Genomic DNA, 26,111 nt, shown 5'->3' on the forward strand with positions numbered 1-26,111 from the left:
TGCACAGTATGAAGCAACATGCTGCACAGTATGAAGCACCATGCTACACAGTATGAAGCTAGTATGAAGCAATATGCTGCACAGTATGAAGCAACATGCTACACAGTATGAAGCAACATGCTGCACAGTATGAAGCAACATGCTGCACAGTATGAAGCAACATGCTACACAGTATGAAGCAACATGCTGCACAGTATGAAGCAACATGCTGCACAGTATGAAGCAACATGTTGCACAGTATGAAGCAACATGCTGCACACAGCATGAAGCAACATGCTGCACAGTATGAAGCAACATGCTGCACAGTATGAAGCAACATGCTGCACAGTATGAAGCAACATGCTACACAGTATAAAGCAACATGCTGCACAGTATGAAGCAACATGCTGCACAGTATGAAGCAACATGCTACACAGTATGAAGCAACATGCTGCACAGTATGAAGCAACATGCTGCACAGTATGAAGCAACATGCTGCACAGTATGAAGCAACATGCTGCACACAGCATGAAGCAACATGCTGCACAGTATGAAGCAACATGCTGCACAGTATGAAGCAACATGCTACACAGTATAAAGCAACATGCTGCACAGTATGAAGCAACATGCTGCACAGTATGAAGCAACATGCTACACAGTATGAAGCAACATGCTGCACAGTATGAAGCAACATGTTGCACAGTATGAAGCAACATGCTGCACACAGCATGAAGCAACATGCTGCACAGTATGAAGCAACATGCTGCACAGTATGAAGCAACATGCTGCACAGTATGAAGCAACATGCTGCACAGTATGAAGCAACATGCTGCACAGTATGAAGCAACATGCTGCACAGTATGAACTTCAGCAACATGCTGCACAGTATGAAGCACTTCACTCTTTATATTTGGTGTTATTAACGTAGTGCAGTTGCGTTGTCCTTAGATGTACCATAAGAGGAGGAGTGGGCCTGTTCCTGAATGCAAGCATTCCTTTTTAAGATGTCAACTCCCAACAGAGCAAACATTGTAGCTTATGGGCAAATGGAAAGTCCTCACTGGACTTTCCAGGTCTGGGCAGTTAAGAAGTTTATTGTGAAGAGTAAAGGTTCATTTATGATAGGGTGCTTGGAAGTTTTGATAAGCGTCTCTCGACAGAAATAAAAGAGTTGCACTGCGTTTTTAATTTATACTTTGACGAAAGTTGTCTCCTCCACGGTAACAGCCCCGAGGAACAGCGTCTCTCCCCTTGGCTTCATTCCGAGGAACAGTTTAACTGCTGCCTGCAACGTTAATGTTGTCGCCTTCTTCTGAGTTCAACTCACTGTAAGAACATCTTGCTCGACTCCTAAATGCGAAAAATAACCACGGGCACTCGGGCAGTCATATCTGTCGCTCCCCGCATCGGTTTTGACAGAGAATCACTCTGCTTCTCCAGACCTCTGCTCTGCCCACACCGAGCCCTGACTCCGCCCACAACTAGCCCTGTCTGCTTTTCCCGGAGGAGGCAGCTGCTGGCCCGGGCAGGCTGGCTGTCACCGCTACACCGACGGAACTCTCTCTATAGCCAATCACAGTGTGTGACAAAATATGACTGTGTCCACGACATAACAACATTCTCCAGGTACGCGACATCAAAGAAAAGTGTCGAGACATTTTTTCTGTCACTAAAGACGTCATATATGTCGAGATATGGTTTCAAAAGTGTTGAGCGATGAAGCATAAATTAGTCGAGCTGAAATGAAAAATGGATTTTTTTTTTGAGATCACATCCCCTATTTATGCAAAAAAAAAAATCACAAAAATCGAATTTCTTTCGTTTTTCAAGTTTTTTCACATCAGAAGTTCATTTTTCAGGATTTCAATCATAACTGTAATCCACAGTATGTTGACGTCAGTCAGTACTATCAAATTTCTACCCCATTTCAACCAAACATATCACAACATCACAGCTAGGGCTGGGTATTGGTTCAAATTTCAAGAATCGATTTGATTCCGAATTTCCGATTCACAAGGTTCCGAATCGATTAATCCCAATTCGATTAGATTCCGATTCGATTAATTTCAATATCGATTTGGTTAGTGATACTAAAACATGTTTTTTGAGCTGTAACCTGAATTATAGGGGTGCAGAGATCGATCGGCACGCAATCTGTATCGGCCGATTTTGACCTCAAATATGCAATCGGCTGATTGCAGATATTTCTTTATTGTCGCCGATTGCATAGCCGATCATGCTGCACGTGAGAAACATGAGGCAGCCCATTTTCATGTCTTCACTGTCTATCGTTTAACTTTCATATTGTGCTCTAACGTTTATATCATTGTGTTGCAAAGCACACGCTTTGCTTTCGTCAGTACTCACCTCCACACACCACACCAGACTGTCAACACACCCCTTGCGTCTTTGAATCACACAAATCAGCTGGTGATTAGAGCAGACTCAGCAGAGAAGTTACCTCCAGTCCTCCCGCCTACCGAGGCATTTGCACGTGTTTGATCCATATTTGCGTGTATCCTCGTAACGTTAATAGCTCCGGTTAGCTTTAGCCGCTTTAGCTTATAAATCGATAAAATAGTTTCCTTGGGTCGAAGTTATTTTTCTTGTATAACAGGGAAATCCCGGATGGAGTATTTTTGTTGAGTGAACTGAACTGCATTGAACTGGTAACATGGAAATCCCGAAGTGGAATACTTTTGTTCCTTTATAAACTGAACTGAGGGAACTGGACTGAACTACCAACCAACCATTTAGTTCAACACAGTCTTGTGCTCCAATTATCTCACACACAAAAAATCATGTTGGCGGTTTCCTTTAGCCTACACAGTATAAAATATTGATGTAGAGAAAAAAAGAAAATGTGCTGCACTTTCAATTTGATGCATGAAATTTAGGCCTATATGTAAATGCAAACTGTTCTATAATAGACTGCTATAGCTGCTTAAAAAATAAAAAAATAAAAAAATAAAAAAATATTTCTCATAGGTGATCGGCAATCGGTGATCGGTGGCAAAAAACGTGATCGGTGCACCCCTACTGAATTACATGACTGTCCAGTAGGGGTGGGGGAAAAAATCGATTCACCTAAGTATCGCGATTTTTAATGTCACGATTTTTTGAATCGATCTTTTATTCCAGAATCGATAATCGGATTTTTTTTTTTTTTTTTTTTTTTGGGGTGCTTGCAGTCAGGCCACTAACTGAACAGCAGGCCAGGCGCCGCCTACTGGTTTACTAGTGGTTTTATTACTTTATTAGTTAGTCTGAAGTAATAATTACACTTCAGGGTTAAAGTGGGTGCATCTCATTGTAAAATTGGACTTCAAACGGCCCAAATCTGGCTTCAAACGGCCCAAATTGGGCTTCAAACGGCCCAAATTTCACGCGCGTCGGCCCATATCGGCCTGGCCTGCTTGGTATCTAATGCCCGGCCTGAATTATGATCCCAGTCCGCCCCTGTTTTTAACTATATCGCCCAGCCCTACTCATGATATATAATATACAGTCTCTAGTGTATGATTCAACTTTTCCCATGTTCTAATCTAGTGTAAAAAAGCAAACTGAAAAAATAAAAGAAAAAAATAAACAAAAATCGCAATAAATCGTAATATCGAATCGCAATAATCGTAGAATCGCAATACTTAACACATTGACTGCCAGCCGTTTTTTTCTTGCTGTAGGTAGCTTCTGCCAAGCCGTTTTTTGAGGATTGTGGCTCATTTTACAAGCGCCGAGGATTATTTTCTGCTTGGAGTTTGTGAACATACAATATCTCAAAAGTACTAATAGAATGTGTACTTTCTCTGTCTAAAAGAGTTAGTTTGTAGAGTTAGTAGTTATGTAAGCATTAGCAGTTGAATACAGCATGGTTTTAGCATCAGAATAAATATTCAGAGATAAACGGCTTTTTGTGAAATTCGATAGAACTGTCACTTTAACCATTCATTTTTGTCTCTCTCTCTCTCTCTCTCTCCCTCCCCCTCTCGCTCTCTCTCTCTCTCTCTCTCTCTCTCCCTTCCCCTCGCTCTCCCTCCCTCTCTCTCTCTCTCTCTCTCTCTCTCCCTCCCTCTCGCTCTCCCTCCCTCTCTCTCTCTCTCCCTCCCTCTCGGGAGGGAGACGCACTAGGTTTAATCCTAGTGAGAGGGGGAGAGGGAGAGAGAGAGAGAGAGAGAGGGAGGGAGGGAGAGAGAGAGAGCGAGAGAGAGAGAGAGAGAGAGAGGGAGAGAGCGAGAGGCAGAGTTGCTTCAACTCCTCCCTCTTCTTGGCTGCAGCGGCCCCAGTCTCAGTGCTTTTGCTGCTGTCCTGTGCCTGTCTGCAGGCTGCTGTTTGAGGAAGTCGGCATGGACTCGCTCGCTTCTTGGGAGTTTTGGTTGAGAGAAGCTTTTGCGATTCTGGTCATATTTATGCTGCGTGTTTCAAAGTGTGTTCCACCTGTAATGTATTATGTAAATTTGCAATCCCGCATCGCCAGCAATCAGCGCGAAAACGAGAGCGTTTTCCCCCAACCATTTTCATGAGAATGTAATACTGTAAAATCGCCTGGCCATTTCCTTGAATGGCTTGCTCCCTTTTTCTTTGATTTCGCTCGTCTGGGGGAGCACTGTCAACACTTAGTGGGTCGGTAAAATAGATTATACACATTCAATACCTCCAATAATTGTATAGGAGACGTAAAAAGGATTGATCAACGCCCCACCGTCAAAAAAAAAAAAACGATTTTTTTGACGTATCCATACGTCCTTGGCAGTGAAGCGCTGGATTTTTTTTGACGTATGCATACGTCGCTGGCAGTTAACGTGTTAAGAATCGCAATATAAATCGAATCGGCACCCAAGAATCATGATAGTATTGAATCGGGAGATAAGTGAATCGCCACAGCCCTACTGTCCAGTTATGTAACACAGGGGTTCCCAACCTTTTTTGCGCCAAGGCCCGGTAGATACATGGGGAAAAAAAGTGGCGGACCGTCAATTTTAATGGTTTTAGTTACACATGTCACCAGTTACACATACAGTAATGCTGTAATGGTACACACATATGTTACCCTTTGTCACCAGGTGGTGACAAAGGGTAAATAACAGCCTTTTCATCTGTCAATAAAGACACTTTCACAATTATGCACAGTGATTTGATTTCAGCCTATATAATTTCTAAAAGTAGATATTAGTGATCAAACATTTCCATTTATGTAGCCTACAGTATTTATGTTTTTGTTTCAACATAAATAAACGTCAACTTGAAACTATGTTTCAATTACCACACACAGCCTATAATATTATAGCCTATGTTTATAAAAAATAATAATAATCTTTTTTTAAATATGGACATATGAATCAATATCAAAGGATTAAAATAAAAATCGATTCAAAATAGATTTCTTTTAACCCAGCCCTAATCACAGCTGTTAATCAATCTTCATTCCTAATGTTTAACTTGCCTAACGTTTTCATTTACAAAAACAAGATTCAGATATATGAGCACCCGTTGGCTCAGATGACCCAGAAACCTCATGGTATCTAATCCTGCTGTATAGGACACCGTCCACGCCCTGTTTTCCCCTTTTGCCTCTGGCAGTGGGAGATGCTGTAATACAGCAGCGCTGTGCCAACGAGGCAGCAGGCACACTGTAGCAGTGAGCCAACAGCCTACACTGCCTGCTTCATATGCAGCCTTTGTGTCTGTGTGGCATCACACTGGTTAGCCATTAGCACAGGTGTGGCATCACACTGGTTAGCACATGTGTGGCATCACACTGGTTAGCAGCACATGTGTGGCATCAGACTGGTTAGCACATGTGTGGCATCACACTGGTTAGCAGCACATGTGTGGCATCAGACTGGTTAGCACATGTGTGGCATCAGACTGGTTAGCACATGTGTGGCATCACACTGGTTAGCAGCACATGTGTGGCATCAGACTGGTTAGCACATGTGTGGCATCAGACTGGTTAGCACATGTGTGGCATCACACTGGTTAGCAGCACATGTGTGGCATCAGACTGGTTAGCACATGTGTGGCATCAGACTGGTTAGCACATGTGTGGCATCAGACTGGGTAACACATGTGTGGCATCAGACTGGGTAACACATGTGTGGCATCAGACTGGGTAACACATGTGTGGCATCAGACTGGGTAACACATGTGTGGCATCAGACTGGTCAGCACATGTGTGGCATCAGACTGGTTAGCACATGTGTGGCATCAGACTGGTCAGCACATGTGTGGCATCAGACTGGTCAGCACATGTGTGGCATCAGACTGGTCAGCACATGTGTGGCATCAGACTGGTCAGCACATGTGTGGCATCACACTGGTTAGCACATGTGTGGCATCAGACTGGTCAGCACATGTGTGGCATCAGACTGGTTAGCACATGTGTGGCATCAGACTGGGTAACACATGTGTGGCATCAGACTGGGTAACACATGTGTGGCATCAGACTGGTCAGCACATGTGTGGCATCACACTGGTTAGCACATGTGTGGCATCAGACTGGGTAACACATGTGTGGCATCAGACTGGGTAACACATGTGTGGCATCAGACTGGTCAGCACATGTGTGGCATCAGACTGGTCAGCACATGTGTGGCATCAGACTGGTCAGCACATGTGTGGCATCAGACTGGTTAGCAGATTAGATGTCGCTTGCACCCGGCGCTGCTGCAATGCTTCGTTTTGTGACTGGCGATGCTGCTTTTGTGGGCTTCCTCCCATTCTGACAGAGAGGGGCAGTGATGATGCTGGTGTGGCCAGCGGGGATGTGAGAGTGTGTGGGTGGCACTGGCTTATCTTACTTAGACACTTCATCCAGAATCCCCGGTTATGTCTAAATTCACAGGTCAGACTAAGCTTTTGTGATCAGCTTGTGTTTCTCTTTCATTATTGCCTCATATTCAACAAGGTAAAGAGTAGAGACGTGAATAGTGGGAGCAGAATAACGTTATGCTAAGTTTGGAAGCATCAATATCTAAGAGCATCAGGTCCATATTAACTATTAGTCTTCTACAGTCTGAATGGCTTGAAGAGCCTTGGTATGAATGTTGAATGTGGCCATTGACCTTGCCCCTCGCACGCACACACGCACGCACACACACACGCACGCACGCACACACACACACACACACGTGCGCGCACACACACGCACACACACACACGCACACACACACACACACACACACACACACCAACTTGACCAGCCGCCCCTGACGACTGCCTGTTTGTTTGTGTGTGGGAATTTACACTCCAGTGTGTACGGGGCAACTGGCTCCCTGTGGCCCAGCCAGCCCAGCACTGAGCTCTCCATCGCTGCCCCACCTCCAGAGTGCTGTGTGGTGTTGGTGGGGGGGGGGGGGTGTGAGCTACCTGGTGGTGTGAGCTACCTCCACAGTGGTGGGTGGTGGTGTGGGCTTATATATTTATAGCACTGTTCAGCCCCTTGGTTTTGAGTGATGGCGAGTTATCCATGGTTTCTTGGATGCTATATTGCACGCTCACTGAGAAGAGGTGGCACACAGAGAGTTAGCCAGCACCAACCACATTATCCTCCAAGGTTAACTTACCAGTCAATAGGTGACACCTGCTGCAGTTATACAAAGTAAAGTAGGTTTTCAAATATATTCATTATGTTGAAATGATCCGGCTGCCATATTCATTTTAATGTTTGTCCTATGTTTGTCCTCAGCCCCTAGGAAACGGCACATTTATTGGCTTAACATGGAGAGCAAGAGTTTGTATTCAATCTAGATCTCAATTATATTGAATAGGTTTATGCTGGATTATTCTCTGCTTCTCGAATATAGCCCTCAGTCATAAGCTTTATGAGTGAAAACAGCTGAATAAAATATGGTCTTTTGGGAGAGCTTTAGCTTTTAATTAAAAATCAAGGAACATTTTTTTAATATGTCCCTTGTTTTTTTCCTTAAGCACAGTACATGGCTGGCTCAATGAAAACTCTAAACAATGGGTACTTTGTTCATATCTGGGCAAAGCAAAAGCATACAGATGAGGAGGGCATGAGAGGTTGGGAAAAACTTACTGTAGGTTGGATCAACTCACTTTCACTTACTGTAACCCACCAAAGCCTCCTGCCTGCTGCTCTGTCTGCGTCAGGTACACACACCAGAGATCTGCTCTGTCTGCATCAGGTATACACACCAGAGATCTGCTCTGTCTGCGTCAGGTATACACACCAGAGATCTGCTCTGTCTGCGTCAGGTACACACACCAGAGATCTGCTCTGTCTGCGTCAGGTATACACACACACTAGGGGTGCACCGATCGATCGGCAAGCAATCTGTATCGGCCGATTTTGACCTCAAATATGCGATCGGCTGATTGCCGATATTTTTTTATATAAAAAATTAATATTTTTTTTTTTATCTTTTTTTAATAAAAAAAAAAGCCCTATCACTAATCAGGCTTTCCAACGATATAAAATACAATGCCAATTGGTATTATTAAAGGGGAGAAATAATCAACCTAAAATAACGTTTCCAAACTTTCTTTGAGGAGTTTATATATCGGTGATCGGTAATCGGTGATCGGTCGATGATCGGTTGGGCAGATATTTCCCATAGGCGATCGGCAATCGGAGATCGGTGGCAAAAAACGTGATCGGTGCACCCCTAACACACACCCACCAGAGATCTGCTCTGTCTGCGTCAAGTATACACACCAGAGATCTGCTCTGTCTGCGTCAGGTATACTACACACACCAGAGATCTGCTCTGTCTGTGTCAAGTATACACACCAGAGATCTGCTCTGTCTGCGTCAGGTATACTACACACACCAGAGATCTGCTCTGTCTGCGTCAGGTATACACACACCAGAGATCTGCTCTGTCTGCGTCAGGTATACTACACACACCAGAGATCTGCTCTGTCTGTGTCAAGTATACACACCAGAGATCTGCTCTGTCTGCGTCAGGTATACTACACACACCAGAGATCTGCTCTGTCTGCGTCAGGTATACACACACCAGAGATCTGCTCTGTCTGCGTCAGGTATACTACACACACCAGAGATCTGCTCTGTCTGTGTCAAGTATACACACCAGAGATCTGCTCTGTCTGCGTCAGGTATACTACACACACCAGAGATCTGCTCTGTCTGCGTCAGGTATACACACCAGAGATCTGCTCTGTCTGTGTCAGGTATACACACCAGATATCTGCTCTGTCTGCATCAGGTATACACACCAGAGATCTGCTCTGTCTGCATCAGGTATACACACCAGATATCTGCTCTGTTTGTGTCAGGTATACACACCAGATATATACTCTGTCTGCGTCAGGTATACACTAGGGCTGCAACTATCGATTATTTTAGTAATCTAGTATTCTACCGAATAATCCATCGATTAATCGAGTAATCGGATAAGAACCCTTTTTTGTGTTTTCAAAGGCTTATCGTAAATATACACCAGAAAATAAGATAAATCTCTTCAAATAAACAACTACATTAGTTTCTTTCTTAGAAAAAACAACATTTTTATTTTTAAATTGCATAGAACTGGCAGTGGCACCATTCATCTTTTCACTTGAACATGATGGACCCGTCCTTACAAAGCTGTCCATAGTACGCTGTGATCCGCTGAAAAAGAGGTGAAATAATAATTAATATTGATATTTATTAGGTAAGTTCATAACAAAACTGGAGAATGCGCATTTACACACCCTAGACCTGTTGCCTATTATTGACACAAATATCAGAATAGCAAGATAACAGGTCAGGTGGTGTAATAATTGGAGCCTAAAATGCACCAATTAAATAGTTGTTTGCAATCATCATGAGAAGAGTCGACCGGTCTAGGGTGTGTAAATGTACATTCTCCACACACACACTCTTTCTCTCTCACACACACTCACTCTCTCTTTCTCTCTCACACACCAACAGGCTAGTGTGATCACACACACACACACACACACACACACACACACACACACACACACACACACACACACAACGCTGTTAAATTAGCCGCTAACGTTAGGTTAACGTTAGGTTGAGCTTTGTATTTGTATTTCAGAAAACGGCAAGCCACATCAAAAAAATGCAGCGTGAATGCAGTTACTACCGTAAATTCCGGACTATAAGCCGCGGCTTTTTCCCCGTTTTTTGGCCCTGCGGCTTATATAACGGTGCGGCTTATCTATGGATTTTTTCAGAAAGAAAAAAAAAATACAAATAAAATCTCTCTTTTTTTAGCACTCTTTCTAACTATAAATCCACTTCTGTTTTAATTTCCTCTCTTGCCCTCTTTTCACCACACCGCGGACACTGTGTGCACTGTAAAAATAAACAAAGGTGGTGTTGTGTTATGTTGTTTTGTTGAAATGTTACGGTAATACGGTAAATGGGAGCTTCCTCAAACAGCCATCTCTTTCCCGACAATCCCCTCTGTGCGTGACCCCTTACATATGGTAATTACGGTAAGCAAACGGCCACTCGGCCAACAACTCCCTCCCCCGACTACCAGGAGAAAATCACAAACTTCGGCGAATTCACACAAAGGAAGATCAAGGAATATTCCATCGAACCGGAGCAGATCATAAATATGGATGAAGTGCCTTTGACGTTCGACCTGCCACTCACTCGGACTGTTAACAAGAAAGGTGAATCGTCGATCACATTGAGAACCACTGGGCACGAGAGAACGAATTTCACTTGTGTTCTGGCCTGCTCTGCATCTGGAGTAAAGCTGCCGCCAATGGTGATTTTTAAGCGGATTACGATGCCGAAAGAGAAAATTCCCAGTGGGATATGCCTCAGAGTCAACAAGAAAGGGTGGATGATGGAAAGTGTCATGAAGGAGTGGCTGGCTGAGTGCTACGTCAAGCGCCCTGGAGGATTCTTTCACCAAAAAAAAGCTTTGCTCGTTCTCGACAGCATGAGGGCTCATATAACAGATTCCGTGAAAGCAGCCATCAAGACCACAAACTCCATTCGGGTTCCGAAAGGCTGGACTGCTGCGTGATGATGACGCCGGCACAGCTGGGCGCCTTCAGAGGCTGTTCGATTCCGACACCGACAGTGACGAAGAGGAGTTCCTTGGTTTTGAGAGTGACAACGAAGGAGAGAGGAGAGTGGTTGACGAAGCCACCAACCTGTTCGTTTCCGACACTGAAGTTGAGGACTTTGCTGGTTTCAGTACGGAGGAAGAAGAGGAAGACGAGGATTAGTGACTTGACTTTGACTCTGACTCTGTTTTTGACGCTGCACCTTCACCTAAAAGATGAAGACAAGGATTACGGTACCTGGTTTGATTGTTGACAGCACCTTTTGTTGAAATGTTAATAAATGGGAGCTTCCCCAAACAGCCATCTCTTTCCCGACATTCCTCTCTGTGCACGAACCCTTACATATGGTAATTAAACATCAAAACACCCGCGGCTTATAGTCCGGTGCGGCTTATATATGTAAAAAACAGTCAATTTTGCTGCTGCGGCTTATATACCGGTGCGCCTTATAGTCTGGAATTTACGGTAATAGTCATATTGGCAACGTGGCAAGCCAGCAGCACAACTACTACTAGTCTTAATATCAAGTAGCAATCATTAGCATACATTTACATTAGCGTTGTGTATAGTTAAGTTGCTGAAGCATTGACGAGGTACTGTTGTGATATGCAAGTATCGTTACAGTACTTGCACACCACTGAGTTCGTGTCCTTTTTCAGCGTGAAATGATCCCACACTTTAGACAGTTTCGGTCGCTTTTTCGGCCCTGGTTCTTCCCTTCCCGGCTCCTCCTGTCTGCTTTCTCCGCCGCCTCGTTCCATTTTGCGGGGTCCGCTCGCTATACAGTAGCTGCTCTCTGGTCTGTCTGCGATCATGTGTCCTCGCGTGTTTACACCGGAAGAGCGCTGTGCCACACCAGTAAGCGTCCGTGAGAAACAGTCTCTAATCTCTAAATGCCGTGTCGAGGCGAATCATTTTGGCCTCGATCATTTTAATTATTCGAGTTATTCGAGGTACTCGAGGAATCGTGACAGCTCTAGTATACACACACACCAGAGATCTGCTCTGTCTGTGTCAAGTATACACACCAGATATCTGCTCTGTCTGTGTCAGGTATACACACCAGATATCTACTCTGTCTGCGTCAGGTATACACACACACCAGAGATCTGCTCTGTCTGCGTCAGGTATACACACCAGAGATCTCGGTCTGCGCCATCAGGTATACACACACAGCAGATATCTGCTCTGTCTGTGTCAGGTATACACACCAGAGATCTGCTCTGTCTGCGTCAGGTACACACACCAGAGATCTGCTCTGTCTGCGTCAGGTATACACACCAGAGATCTTGTGGAAACAGCCATGTGTGAAGGTGCATGCCGTTAAACACACACACTTATTTTATCCATAAGCATCTGACTCAGCGTTAAAGGGGGCACTGAGATGACCTCACACATTACCCATGTGAGAACAGGTTTTCCTCGTGTTTCCAACTAGTCCCTCTGCACCACTCTGGACAGGATCTATTTGACTAGCTGTTACTCTCTCATGCTCTGAAATAAAGATTAGCCCGCTGTTGCAAAATGTAGGCTTTAATCAATGTATTGTATGCTTGCTTACTTATGCCTATTGCTCCTTTTTCATGGAGCACAGGCCAGAGTCTTCTGTTCTGCACTTTCCTCTCCAGCTTTTTCCATGTCAGTCTGGAGGTCTCGAACCCAAAGGTGGATGCCATTGAACATCTCTGCCTTGTGGTTTATTGAAATTTAATCTGAAAACACTTCAAATTCAAATCCATCACTTGTCTAGAAGAGTAAAGATTAAAAACCGGGCTGATAGTGAATTGATACATTTTCAAGGTGCAAAGATTTTGGCCTAAAAGCCACATTTGCTGTTCTCTTGTAGGGAGCGGGGCCACAGCAGTGGTTCAAGCAGCCTACTGTTCACCACGCAAGGAGAAGGTGGCCATCAAGCGCATCAACCTGGAGAAGTGCCAGACCAGTATGGACGAGCTCCTGGTAAGACACATGTACATCTCTCTCCCTCTGTCCCTCTCTCTCTCTCTCTCCCTCCCTCTGTCCCTCTCTCTCTCCCTGTCTCTCTCTCTCTCCCCCCTTTATTTCGCTCCCTCCCTTTCTTTCACCTTTGTCTCAGTTTGTCATTTGGTTGCAGCTGTGGTGCCAGCCCTTACACATGCCCTGACCTCATACACTGCCAAGTAAATACATAGTAAAATAAACATGGTTTTACACTGTGTTGTATCCTCTTGTTACCACTAACATGATGAGAATGAACTACTCCCTAACAGCATGTGATTGCATTGTGCCTCCTCCGTAGCTCCTGTGTCTCCGCCTCCCCTGTGGGCATGGCTGCAGTTAGTTCCACTCTGCTTCTGATTACTAGATTTCTCCAAGCCCTGCTCCAATCATCTGCATCACTTCAAACACTGTTGTGGCTGTTCTCTGAAGGAGAGTCCACTTCTTGCCAGGAAACTATTAGACCAGCGAAGGACATCCTCCTGAAGGCTGCATTGTTAGGCCGGTGCTTGCACTGGCCTATAGGACCATGTGTGTCCCAATCGCTGCACACACGGCTTCACACACGGCTTCACACACGACTCCTGGCACCCTTTCATCAAGATGGGCTTTTACTTTGAAATTTGTTTTATTTGACGAATGTCCGGTTTCGGACTTCCTGTCTGCCCTGATCTGATCGTTCAGCTTGACAGAGTCGCTCACGGCCGCAGAGGGTCCATGTTAACGTTACACGCGACGCAACAAATAAACAAACACACATTTCCCAGTGTCTCTGGACATCAACAGTAGCGGGAGACGTCTCCCCTTCCAGCAAATATACATGAATGTTATGCGTAAGGAACATGGACATCTTACCGCGAGGCAGCTAGAGAGCTAAGATAAGTAGCTAACAGCTGAGCTAAGTAGGCTATAACTAGCGTGTTAGCCGATCAGAAAAGCATGTAAACAGCGGTGAGATCTCCTTTATTAAAGTATGCAACCATTTCCAATGAACAAATGGCATGTAGCCTTCAACTTTAAAACAAAACAATGTGCTTCTGCTTACTTCTTACATTCAACTCTGTATGGCAGTGAGTGCAGACAGTGCAACACCAGTGGCATGTAGCCCTCAAGTATTTAAAACAAAAACAATGGTGCTTCTGCTGCTTACTTAGCCTACATTCAACTTTTTATGGCAGACCTGTTCAAAGAATTCAAGGTGGGTTCATTCTTTCAAACGGTGTAAAATAACACGTTTAACAACATATCAAACGGACCTTATCCTGTCACATTAGCTGGCAATGCATTGTGTAACCAAAAAACGTTTGGCTAACGTTAACGTTAACGTGTTTTGTAATGGAATCTTTATGGGACTCGGCTAATACCTGGCACAGCGTTAGCTAGCATAGTGTAGCACATGTGCAATGCAAATGGAATCATTATGGAACTATGGCTAAGTTTGACTATTAGCCGTGTCCCATAATGATTCCATTACAAATATTGCATTGCACACGTGACATGTTATTTTACTAATGTAACGTCCGAGCGGGTACGAACCTAGGACCCCTGGCTCAGACCCATGCACTGCGCAACACCATAACCACTCGAGCTAAAGGGCCAGCCCGATAGCCCGAGTGGGAGTGAAGCCGTGCATTTCTGACCCTTACACTAAAAATAATACATTTTACCATCATTTCAAGTAGAATGATACCACCCAAGCAAGAATATTTCAAGTGTTTCAAGTGCTTTATTGAAATATTTGGACCATATAATGATAATACAATTATCTCAACCTTAAAAGGTTACATATAGGTGCCAAAAAGCCATAAATTCACATCAAAGAACAAAGAAAAACTACAATTATAATTCAAGTTTAAACAGTAAGTGTGCAGCTGCAGCATTGCACCGGCCGTATGCCAGGTTTCGACCTGGCCTTGTTTCTTTATGCCTTCACCTCTCTTGCACTGCCGCTCTGCACATCATTTATAGCATGTATGATTTAGCTGGAGAGGTAAAGGTGGAGACGTGATGATATTATATTTTTCCTGCAGCAGATGTGCTCAGATGATCATTAAAGGTACATTCAGTGATGTTTTTGTGTTAAAATAAGTGTTAAATGGCTCTATATACTGACAGCAATCACTGAAATAGAGTTGTTTAGTCAGTGACTTGAAACCCCCCAACCCGCCGCTGTCCTCTATCTCTCTCCTGGAGTCCTGCATGCAGGGCAGACGTATCTCCGCAACCGTAACTCGTAGAGACTCAGGGATGGCGGCGAAAAAATACATAGCCCTTTATAGGCATCGCGATGTGACCTTCTGTTTCCCAGAAAATGTCAATTTTTCTCTGATTAAATAGTTTGAGGTCGGCACCAATTTTTACCCAATCAGAGAAAAGTTGTAATTTTCTTGGAAACAGAAGGTCAGATGGCGACTGTGGGTAAAATATAAAGGGGTGCTTGCGATGACATCGTGCATTGGCGATGTCAAAGGGTGGCGATTGGACGATCTGACTGAGGTCAAGATCGTGCAACTCTGTCACAATGTCTATGACATCATCAGTGATGTCACTCAAGCAATTGTGATCATCTCTCAGATCGTGCAAAATTGCAGTTCAGAAGGCCCGCAAAGTCGGCAGCCTCGCCACAGAAATTGCTTTCACACACAGCCAAGCAGCACCGCCACATTCCCGTCCTGGGGTGTGCTTTCAGGTGACAGCCACCGCTCCCGGATTGAAAGGCGAGCGGAGGCATTTCCACCCAGCTCCTCCTAGCCCAAATTAATATTTTCATAGGTTAGTGTAGCCTAGGCTACTGTATGATGAACGAATTCATTCAACAACCAAACATTGCCGATGTATGCCAGCCAACGACGTGCAGCTGCGGTCGTTAAGGATCAAAGTGATAAAACATGAAAGTGTTGTCCACATGCAGCATGGTAACAAGGCTTTCAATATTCATCTGATCGACTTTATGGATCACAGATGCACCATCATGTAGCCTATTCGGTACAAGGCTAATTCTTATCTTTTGGTTCCAGTTTTTTGTAAAGCAAATGATTCCCATGAAGTAGCCTAATTAGCGTCTGTTCTGAAAGACGACGCCCGCATATCAAACAGCTGCAATCTGCATAACGTCGGGGGGGGGGGGGGGGGATAGTATAGGCTATAAATGCACATGACTACTATAACGTTAGTAGTTTTTGTAAGGGAATGCACAACTGGCTAGCTAGACAGATTGCAGTTCTGGAGCTGGTTTTCAGAGGGAATATCCTCAGACCAACTTGCCACAGACAGCTATAGTCCTCTGAAGCTTATCCGTTAATTTGACCTACTAATGTCAACATCGTTTCAGCATGAAGCCTAACCTACTAGGCACGGAGCATTCCTCCTGGCCGCCTTTTTTACTTTCACTTGTGCCTTTCTTGCTGCACGAGGTGGTTTCCCTTGTATTTTTTTTTATGAATGAGCTGACCATTTGCACCGTTCCGGCTTGCCGTTCCTATGCTTTCAAGTGGAGGCGGGTTGCAGGGTAACCCGGCGGTGTGACTAGGTCCACTGGCGGAACGAAAGGCGTACAACAATTACCCACCAACCCGCGTTCACAACTTTCACATCGGAGGCGCAGATCCCATTTTCCGTGCATTTTCCGGCTTTCAAGGCCGGTGTGAAAGCGGCTAGTATCACTCGAGCACTCAATGATGTCATCAGTGATGGTCACATCTAGCCTGGGTAAACCCATCCCCCACGTGACCTGCTCTCAGACCTGTTCTCAGTCACTATGGTCTGGATTCCCACCATTGTTAAACGATTTCCTGCGGTTGTTGCCCCCCCCCCGATAGACCACTCCATTACGCAACCATCATCCAACCAGTTTAGTGCACAGAGCACATGCGCAGTGCAGCAGATGGCGTCATCACTCTGCGACCTTTGTTGTTAGCGCATGAGCTAACACTTTTCATTTCAGTACTGCTAGCACGCAAATGGTTACAACCAGCTACAAGAAGAGAGAACATCGCGTGACGGTGGTCAGGGAATGAAAGAGGAACAGGACAACTCCCCCCCCCACCCCGTTGGTCCGACCGTCCCGTATTGCTGGGATGGAATGTTGGCAGCCCTAGTCTACACGGACCCAAACCTCGATCCCTGCTGCAGATGGCCGCAGATCTGGAGAGATATTTGTGGCTGTGAAGAACAGTCATCATCTATACAGCTGCTGCCAACCTGATGAGGAAACAGGCGTGCTTGTTATGCTGGACACTGAATGCCAGTCTGCAGACTTCATCCTCCAGTGCTGTTCGCCTCAGGACTTGAAGGCCTAACGTTGTACCATGGACTGTATACATTCTGTGCTAATAATGCTAGCATGCTAACATCCTTTTCACACACACACACTGAATATACCGAAATGCTAGATTTGATCATGGACTTAACGCTAATGTTAATCCAAAACGGCCGCAGTCATAACGGTAAGGTGTGTTTGACCTAATTGAAATATTAACGTTAATGCCCTCACATTTCAGCGTGGTTACAGATAAACCTATTTAACGCTAGCTAGCTACATTACTGGCTTGATATCATATTCCAGATGCAACCTAGCTAGATAAGCTCCACACGGCTGTATGAGTAGCTACAATCAAATGTATCAAGCCTTGATATCATATTCCAACGTGAATTCAGCTGAGGGGTTCGCTCCAGAACGAGACTGTTGCGTTCAATATTTGTACACGTTACTGTGCAGTAACTGTGCAACTGTGTACTGTGCAATTCTGTATATTATACATAATCCAGATGTAACCTAGCTATAGCTAGACGTTAAGAGGTTAGCGTGAATGCGACTGAGACCTGACATTACTGAAGTGAATACAAGTGACCTATATTTTTCAATCCTGTCTTTGAATAAAAGTTGTGTTATACTTGAAAACCATGTCTTTGCTCCCTTATGTGTTCACAATTACAACAAATCTGTATGGTTTATCTGTTGGCATTAAACCGTGGTATTTCCTTGGGTGATATTCCATATTTGTCATTAAACCTAGCTGTTCACATAAATTTGCAATGATGATCGACCACGTGAGATATCACAAGTAGCCTACTTTTATTAAAAAATAAAATGCAAAGAGAGGTTTCCTTCTCTAACTATTGGTGCGTTCACAAAATATTTACACGAGATTTTTTTTATAAATAATAATCAATAACGTGGATAATGATGACATCTGCAGCTGCTGGACGAGAGACAGAAGAAACTACGAACGAAGATTGGAGCAGAGGACATTGACTACAGAGAAACTTAACCGACCAGCACTCTGCTTCAATCAATGAATGCTTATAAATAAACCATACACATGAGAATTACCGTTAACGTTACAGCATTTAATAACATAAATATGGTGATATCTGGTGGTCTGAAATTACTCTCTATCTACAGTAGGGTAACTGGCTCCTATTGTGTCTTATTATTGTAACGTTTGAATCAGCGTTTCATAACTATAATAGCCTAATGTTACTGTAGCCTGGATGACGTCAGCTAATGCTACCCAGCCTTCCAGCGTTTATCTTCCATAATGCATTAAATCATAATCACAATGCGAAGACATTAGCTGATCACCACAGAGCTGCACAGACAAGTTTATCAGATAATTTCGCCGTAAAATGTGTCCAGGTGATCAGCTCTGAAGCCCCGGCTTGTATGGTCCGCTAAAATCCGATTTCGATATAGGTGTTATTTTGATCAATATTGTATAGCTGGCTAGACAGAGGAGTTTATCTGGAATCAGTGTGACAAGATCCCTGCTGCTAGCTTGTCTGCCTTTCTGTGTCAGAGTATCTAGCTACATTATCTGCATTACATGCTACACCATGCAAATATATTTCGATATAATTCAAACAATTAGCCCACTGTACTACTGGACTGTGTATTGCTGTGAATAAGTTAGATTTGATTGTGTAAAGTGTTACATGTTATATTTTTAACTGAGCTTTGCAGAATTACCTCAACACAATTGTGTTGTGTATCAGCTTTAAATATCCAATATATACAGCATTAAACAAACGACCAGCAGCATTCAAATGTGCAAAAACGTTATATTTATTGAAATGTGGTGATCTCATGTCACATTACATAATGTTATGCCCAAATGGTCTACTGCCCAGAAGCGTCACTTTACATGTTTGGTAGGGAATTATTTTAATTATGTTAAACCAGCGTTTATCTTCCATAATGCATTAAATCATAATCACAATGCTATGAAGACATTAGCTGATCACCACAGAGCAGCACAGACAAGTTTATCAGATAATTTCGCCATAAAATGTGTCCAGGTGATCAGCTCTGAAGCCCTGGCTTGTATGGTCCGCTAAAATCCGATTTCGATAACGCTAGGTGTTATTTTGATCAACAGACCTCAACCTCAACAGCTGTTTTCACTTGAATTTCCTCACGTAGTTGCATAGCCATATAGCTAGCCAGCTAGTAGCTAGCTCGGGAGCTATGCTTTAGAGAGGCCAAATGCTAACGGCTAGGTAGTGCTAAGCCGCTGCAGCTGTTACACGTCATTGACAAAGACGCACTCTCTGATTGGCCGATCACGGCAGGACTGATGTTGGCAGTCACGCCGTCACTCATTGGCTGCGGGGTGGCTGCGGGTCTGCGGGAGTCTTTAAACCGCCGCGGAAATCGTTCTGAATGGCCCGTTCGCTAGACGATAGTGACTGGGAACTGAGAGAGCAGGTCACGTGGTGGCTGGGTTTACCTAGGCTAGGTCACATCACCTATGCTGACGTCATAAGTGATCAGAAGTTGAGCAATTGTGCACTGAGTGATGTCACTCGAGCACTCCATGATCTGATCAGTGATGGTCACTCAATTGTGATGTCATCAGTGAGTGATTTCATCAGTGATGTGAAGTTGAGGAATTGTGCGCTGCATATGCCAATGGAGCAGGCGAGGCCACACAGCAGCCGAGCTGCGTATGCGAGGCCGCGCGAGCCTAGGGATTGATTTCTAGTTATTTAAATAAATGTTCTCATGGTTGAAGTGCAAATGGTTTGACAGTTGTGTCAATAGGAACCAGGCTGTGTTATAGCTGTAAACGGGGTAGAATGTCCCACCGGGTGGCTAAGCCCATAGCACACCAATCAAACATTCTCCAACAACTGCCAACAAGAATGTTATCAGTTGTTGGAGAATGTTTGATTGGTGTGACATGGCTAAACACAGACAAACAAGGACGGTGTGACATGGCTAAACACAGACAAACAAGGACGGTGTGACATGGCTAAACACAGAGAAACAAGGACGGTGTGACATGGCTAAACACAGACAAACAAGGACGGTGTGACATGGCTAAACACAGACAAACAAGGACGGTGTGCCATGGCTAAACACAGACAAACAAGGACGGTGTGACATGGCTAAACACAGACAAACAAGGACGGTGTGACATGGCTAAACACAGACAAACAAGGACGGTGTGACATGGCTAAACACAGACAAACAAGGACGGTGTGCCATGGCTAAACACAGACAAACAAGGACGGTGTGACATGGCTAAACACAGACAAACAAGGACTGTGTGACATGACTGAACACAGACAAACAAGGACGGTGTGCCATGGCTAAACACAGACAAACAAGGAGGGTGTGCCATGGCTAAACACAGAGAAACAAGGATGGTGTGCCATGGCTAAACACAGACAAACAAGGACGGTGTGACATGGCTAAACACAGACAAACAAGGATGGTGTGCCATGGCTAAACACAGACAAACAAGGACGGTGTGACATGGCTAAACACAGACAAACAAGGACGGTGTGACATGGCTAAACACAGAGAAACAAGGATGGTGTGCCATGGCTAAACACAGACAAACAAGGACGGTGTGACATGGCTAAACACAGACAAACAAGGACGGTGTGCCATGGCTAAACACAGACAAACAAGGAGGGTGTGCCATGGCTAAACACAGAGAAACAAGGAGGGTGTGCCATGGCTAAACACAGACAAACAAGGACGGTGTGACATGGCTAAACACAGAAACAAGGACTGTGTGCCATGGCTAAACACAGACAAACAAGGATGGTGTGACATGGCTAAACACAGACAAACAAGGATGGTGTGACATGGCTAAACACAGACAAACAAGGAGGGTGTGCCATGGCTAAACACAGAGAAACAAGGAGGGTGTGCCATGGCTAAACACAGACAAACAAGGAGGGTGTGCCATGGCTAAACACAGAGAAACAAGGAGGGTGTGCCATGGCTAAACACAGACAAACAAGGACGGTGTGACATGGCTAAACACAGAAACAAGGACTGTGTGCCATGGCTAAACACAGACAAACAAGGATGGTGTGACATGGCTAAACACAGACAAACAAGGACTGTGTGACATGGCTAAACACAGACAAACAAGGATGGTGTGACATGGCTAAACACAGACAAACAAGGATGGTGTGACATGGCTAAACACAGACAAACAAGGACTGTGTGCCATGGCTAAACACAGACAAACAAGGGTGGTGTGACATGGCTAAACACAGACAAACAAGGACTGTGTGACATGGCTAAACACAGACAAACAAGGATGGTGTGACATGGCTAAACACAGACAAACAAGGATGGTGTGACATGGCTAAACACAGACAAACAAGGACTGTGTGCCATGGCTAAACACAGACAAACAAGGATGGTGTGCCATGGCTAAACACAGACAAACAAGGATGGTGTGACATGGCTAAACACAGACAAACAAGGACTGTGTGCCATGGCTAAACACAGACAAACAAGGGTGGTGTGACATGGCTAAACACAGACAAACAAGGACTGTGTGACATGGCTAAACACAGACAAACAAGGATGGTGTGACATGGCTAAACACAGACAAACAAGGATGGTGTGACATGGCTAAACACAGACAAACAAGGACTGTGTGACATGGCTAAACACAGACAAACAAGGATGGTGTGCCATGGCTAAACACAGACAAACAAGGATGGTGTGACATGGCTAAACACAGACAAACAAGGACGGTGTGACATGGCTAAACACAGACAAACAAGGACTGTGTGCCATGGCTAAACACAGACAAACAAGGATGGTGTGACATGGCTAAACACAGACAAACAAGGACTGTGTGACATGGCTAAACACAGACAAACAAGGACTGTGTGACATGGCTAAACACAGACAAACAAGGACTGTGTGACATGGCTAAACACAGGCAAACAAGGACTGTGTGACATGGCTAAACACAGACAAACAAGGACTGTGTGACATGGCTAAACACAGACAAACAAGGACTGTGTGACATGGCTAAACACAGGCAAACAAGGACTGTGTGCCATGGCTAAACACAGACAAACAAGGACTGTGTGACATGGCTAAACACAGAGAAACAAGGATGGTGTGCCATGGCTAAACACAGACAAACAAGGACGGTGTGACATGGCTAAACACAGACAAACAAGGACGGTGTGACATGGCTAAACACAGAAACAAGGACTGTGTGCCATGGCTAAACACAGACAAACAAGGACGGTGTGACATGGCTAAACACAGACAAACAAGGACGGTGTGACATGGCTAAACACAGACAAACAAGGACGGTGTGACATGGCTAAACACAGAAACAAGGACTGTGTGCCATGGCTAAACACAGGCAAACAAGGACGGTGTGACATGGCTAAACACAGAAACAAGGACTGTGTGCCATGGCTAAACACAGACAAACAAGGATGGTGTGACATGGCTAAACACAGACAAACAAGGACTGTGTGACATGGCTAAACACAGACAAACAAGGACGGTGTGACATGGCTAAACACAGAAACAAGGACTGTGTGACATGGCTAAACACAGACAAACAAGGATGGTGTGACATGGCTAAACACAGAAACAAGGACTGTGTGCCATGGCTAAACACAGGCAAACAAGGATGGTGTGACATGGCTAAACACAGAAACAAGGACTGTGTGCCATGGCTAAACACAGACAAACAAGGATGGTGTGACATGGCTAAACACAGACAAACAAGGACTGTGTGACATGGCTAAACACAGACAAACAAGGACTGTGTGACATGGCTAAACACAGACAAACAAGGACGGTGTGACATGGCTAAACACAGACAAACAAGGACTGTGTGACATGGCTAAACACAGAGAAACAAGGACTGTGTGACATGGCTAAACACAGACAAACAAGGACTGTGTGACATGGCTAAACACAGACAAACAAGGACGGTGTGCCATGGCTAAACACAGACAAACAAGGACGGTGTGACATGGCTAAACACAGACAAACGAGGACGGTGTGACATGGCTAAACACAGACAAACGAGGACGGTGTGCCATGGCTAAACACAGACAAACAAGGACGGTGTGACATGGCTGAACACAGACAAACAAGGACGGTGTGACATGGCTAAACACAGGCAAACAAGGACGGTGTGCCATGGCTGAACACAGACAAACAAGGACCGTGTGCCATGGCTGAACACAGACAAACAAGGACCGTGTGCCATGACTGAACACAGACAAACAAGGACAGTGCCCCATTGCCGACAGTCACACACATCTTGGGGACCTTTAACTGTCAGTTGCCCTTTTGGTTCCTGTGACAGCAGATCTCAGGGTTTGGTCTGACTCTGGGAAATGAGCAGTGATTAGACTGGAAGCGTGATTGATGGCTTCTCCATTCCTTTCTGTTTGTTCCCATCCAAAGTGTGTGAAAGTAAGCTGTGGGAAACACATGTTGTGTAATGTGTGTTGAAGTGTGTTTGTAGTAGCCTGTGGGAAACACATGTTGTGTAAGCCTGTGTGTTTGTTTATCCCCCTTATTTCTAGCTGCCATGATGCCTTATGGGTGCTTCTTCCGGTGTAATCCTCCCAGCCCCGCCCAGCCCCGCCTCCCGAGCAAATCAGCTCCAGCTTGGCAAAAATCTCGTCGATAAATATCCAGAGTTGCTCAAAGAGCAACAGAAATAGCGGATGTGATAGATACAATTATTTACTTCCCTCAAATAAGTCGTCAAACCAGTCTTATTTATTGTGACAAGCAACTCCCCCTCCCCCTCCCCCTCCGTCGATGGTTGAACGACTCGTTAAAACTAGCCGCGGTCTCGCGCAAAATGTATGATTCAGCTTCAAACAGATGCAGTGATATTTAGAGTTGGTTTAACGAGGAAATGCGCAAGCTGCAACAATCAAGTCACGTTAAACCGGACCTTGTACCCATCATTATTTTACAGCGGGGCATTCAAAAATAAGGTGGATAGAATATTATAGCTGGAGATGATTGGTGGCTTTCTCACTACTGCAACAGCACTACTGATCCGAGCCCTCCCCCCCGGTCCTAGAGGATGAATCAGGGGAATGCTGCTCCGGGATTCTTGGAGCAAGTGGTCACATGGAATATAGCAAGGTCAGGTTTCCTGTCTGTGGTTTCCCCCCTGCTCTCACAGCTGGGTGCCCGCTTCAATGCTCTCACAGCCTGCTGGCTGCCCGGTTTCAATGGTGAGGAAGCATTCAATTCAACCCAGATTGACCCCCCCCCCCTTCCTCCAAAGAAGTAGGTATAAAGGAGGATGCCGTCAATTTTAAACAAGCCTGCAGTTCTCTTCCTTCACCATAACAAGACATTTGTCCCATCTATAGGCCATGGTATGTGCGAGTTATTCCTGGCACTGCAGGTTTGATGGACAGGCTCTGAGTGACTCAAGCTAGATCAAATGATGAGGGTTGTTTACCATTCGACTGCAGCGCTGTTGAATACCTCCTAGAGCATAATTACACCATTGTTGCAGCTGGTGATCAACAATATTCCCTCAGGAAATTAAAGTTACCCACAAATGACTTCCCAACAAGTTGATAACTGGTTTACTGTTCCCTGATGAATACCCAGTTACGGTTACCGTTTTATGGCTCTAAAATGCCTAGAGGTGTGTCACATTGACCTGAGAATGATGTGATCTCAGATGAACCTATTCATTAGCCTGATATCAGACTGAATAGTCGGCTTGTTACACTCCCATTTCCTACTTCAGCCAACTGTGTGGAGTGGGCACATTGGAAAGTCTGGACCCAGGCAAGCTATTCTTGGTACATAAGGTCTGATGGGCATGCAGGCGCTTTGAGGAACCCCATTGACTCTTGCAATTTGGCAGTGCCTTTGTTGTTCAAGGGAACTGAAGAGAGTGTGTGTGTGTGTGTGTGTGTGTGTGTGTGTGTGTGTGTGTGTGTGTGTGTGTGTGTGTGTGTGTGTGCGCGCGTGCGCGTGTTGTAGTGAGATTGGGTCATGGTGAGTGTGTGTTAGGCTCTGAGTAACTGACAGTGATGTAACTTTGCTTCTATAGTAGCTTCTCTGTGTGTCTGCCATCAGTGTGCGTCTGTGGCACCAGTTTGTGACCCGCATCACCCAGCACTCTTATGTCAAACTGTCGGCTGATATTTCAGCTTGTGACAATAGGCCATTTATTTTTTGCTCTGTCTGAAGTTCCTCAGACAGACACAATCACTGAAAAGAGCAGACTTAATATAGAAAAATACAGCTGGGCTATGCTGGACTATGCTGTGGAGGTATAAATTGGTAAGCCCCTCACAAGGTAGAATAGGTCAATCTTATTTCTTCTTATGAAATGTCACACCACTTTTTTATTTCACAATGGAACATTCTTTTGAGAGCATCTTCTTCTGTAATTTGATCTGGTTGAATCAGGTCATGATGTTGGGGCGGGACATAATGTGGGAAGGAATCAAAACTGGCAGACTGTAAACTTAATGTAGGGCCATATGATTTCCGCAAAACGGAAAAAAACGTAGGGAATCATGGAATTTGGTCATGTAAATACTAGGGCTGGGCGATTAATCGAATTTTAATCATGATTACGATTTGGGCTGTCCACGATTATGAAAACAAGATAATCGACATCAAACGATTTTGCGGCTCTTGTCTCTCTTGTTCTGTCTTGTGTTGTAAATCAAGCGCACCCCTTCCTTTGCTCGGCCCCTCCCCCAAAGCCCAAAGCACACCAGCTCGAGTTGTGAATGACTGTCGTGTGAAGAGCCACGGCACGTTTCTCCTCCCCGCTTATTTCCGTGGTAGCACAAGAATAAGATGACAGAAGTCACAGAAAGAGAGCCGCTGGTCGAGAAGAGAG

The 26,111-nt window shown here is 44.8% G+C and overlaps 1 protein-coding gene across 3 annotated transcripts in view; it reads left to right on the top strand.

Moving 5' to 3' along the window:
- oxsr1b (oxidative stress responsive kinase 1b) overlaps window positions 1-26,111 on the top strand; it is a 99,124-nt gene that overhangs the window by 8,596 nt on the left and 64,417 nt on the right. For all 3 annotated transcript variants that reach the window (XM_083655090.1, XM_083655088.1, XM_083655089.1), the window contains exon 2: window positions 12,848-12,960. In XM_083655090.1, coding sequence (XP_083511216.1) covers window positions 12,848-12,960 — 113 coding nt within the window. The remainder of the gene's footprint in view (window positions 1-12,847; window positions 12,961-26,111) is intronic.

The sequence above is a fragment of the Poromitra crassiceps genome (genome assembly GCF_964638095.1).
Source record: "Poromitra crassiceps genome assembly, chromosome: 2".
NCBI lineage: Eukaryota > Metazoa > Chordata > Actinopteri > Beryciformes > Melamphaidae > Poromitra > Poromitra crassiceps.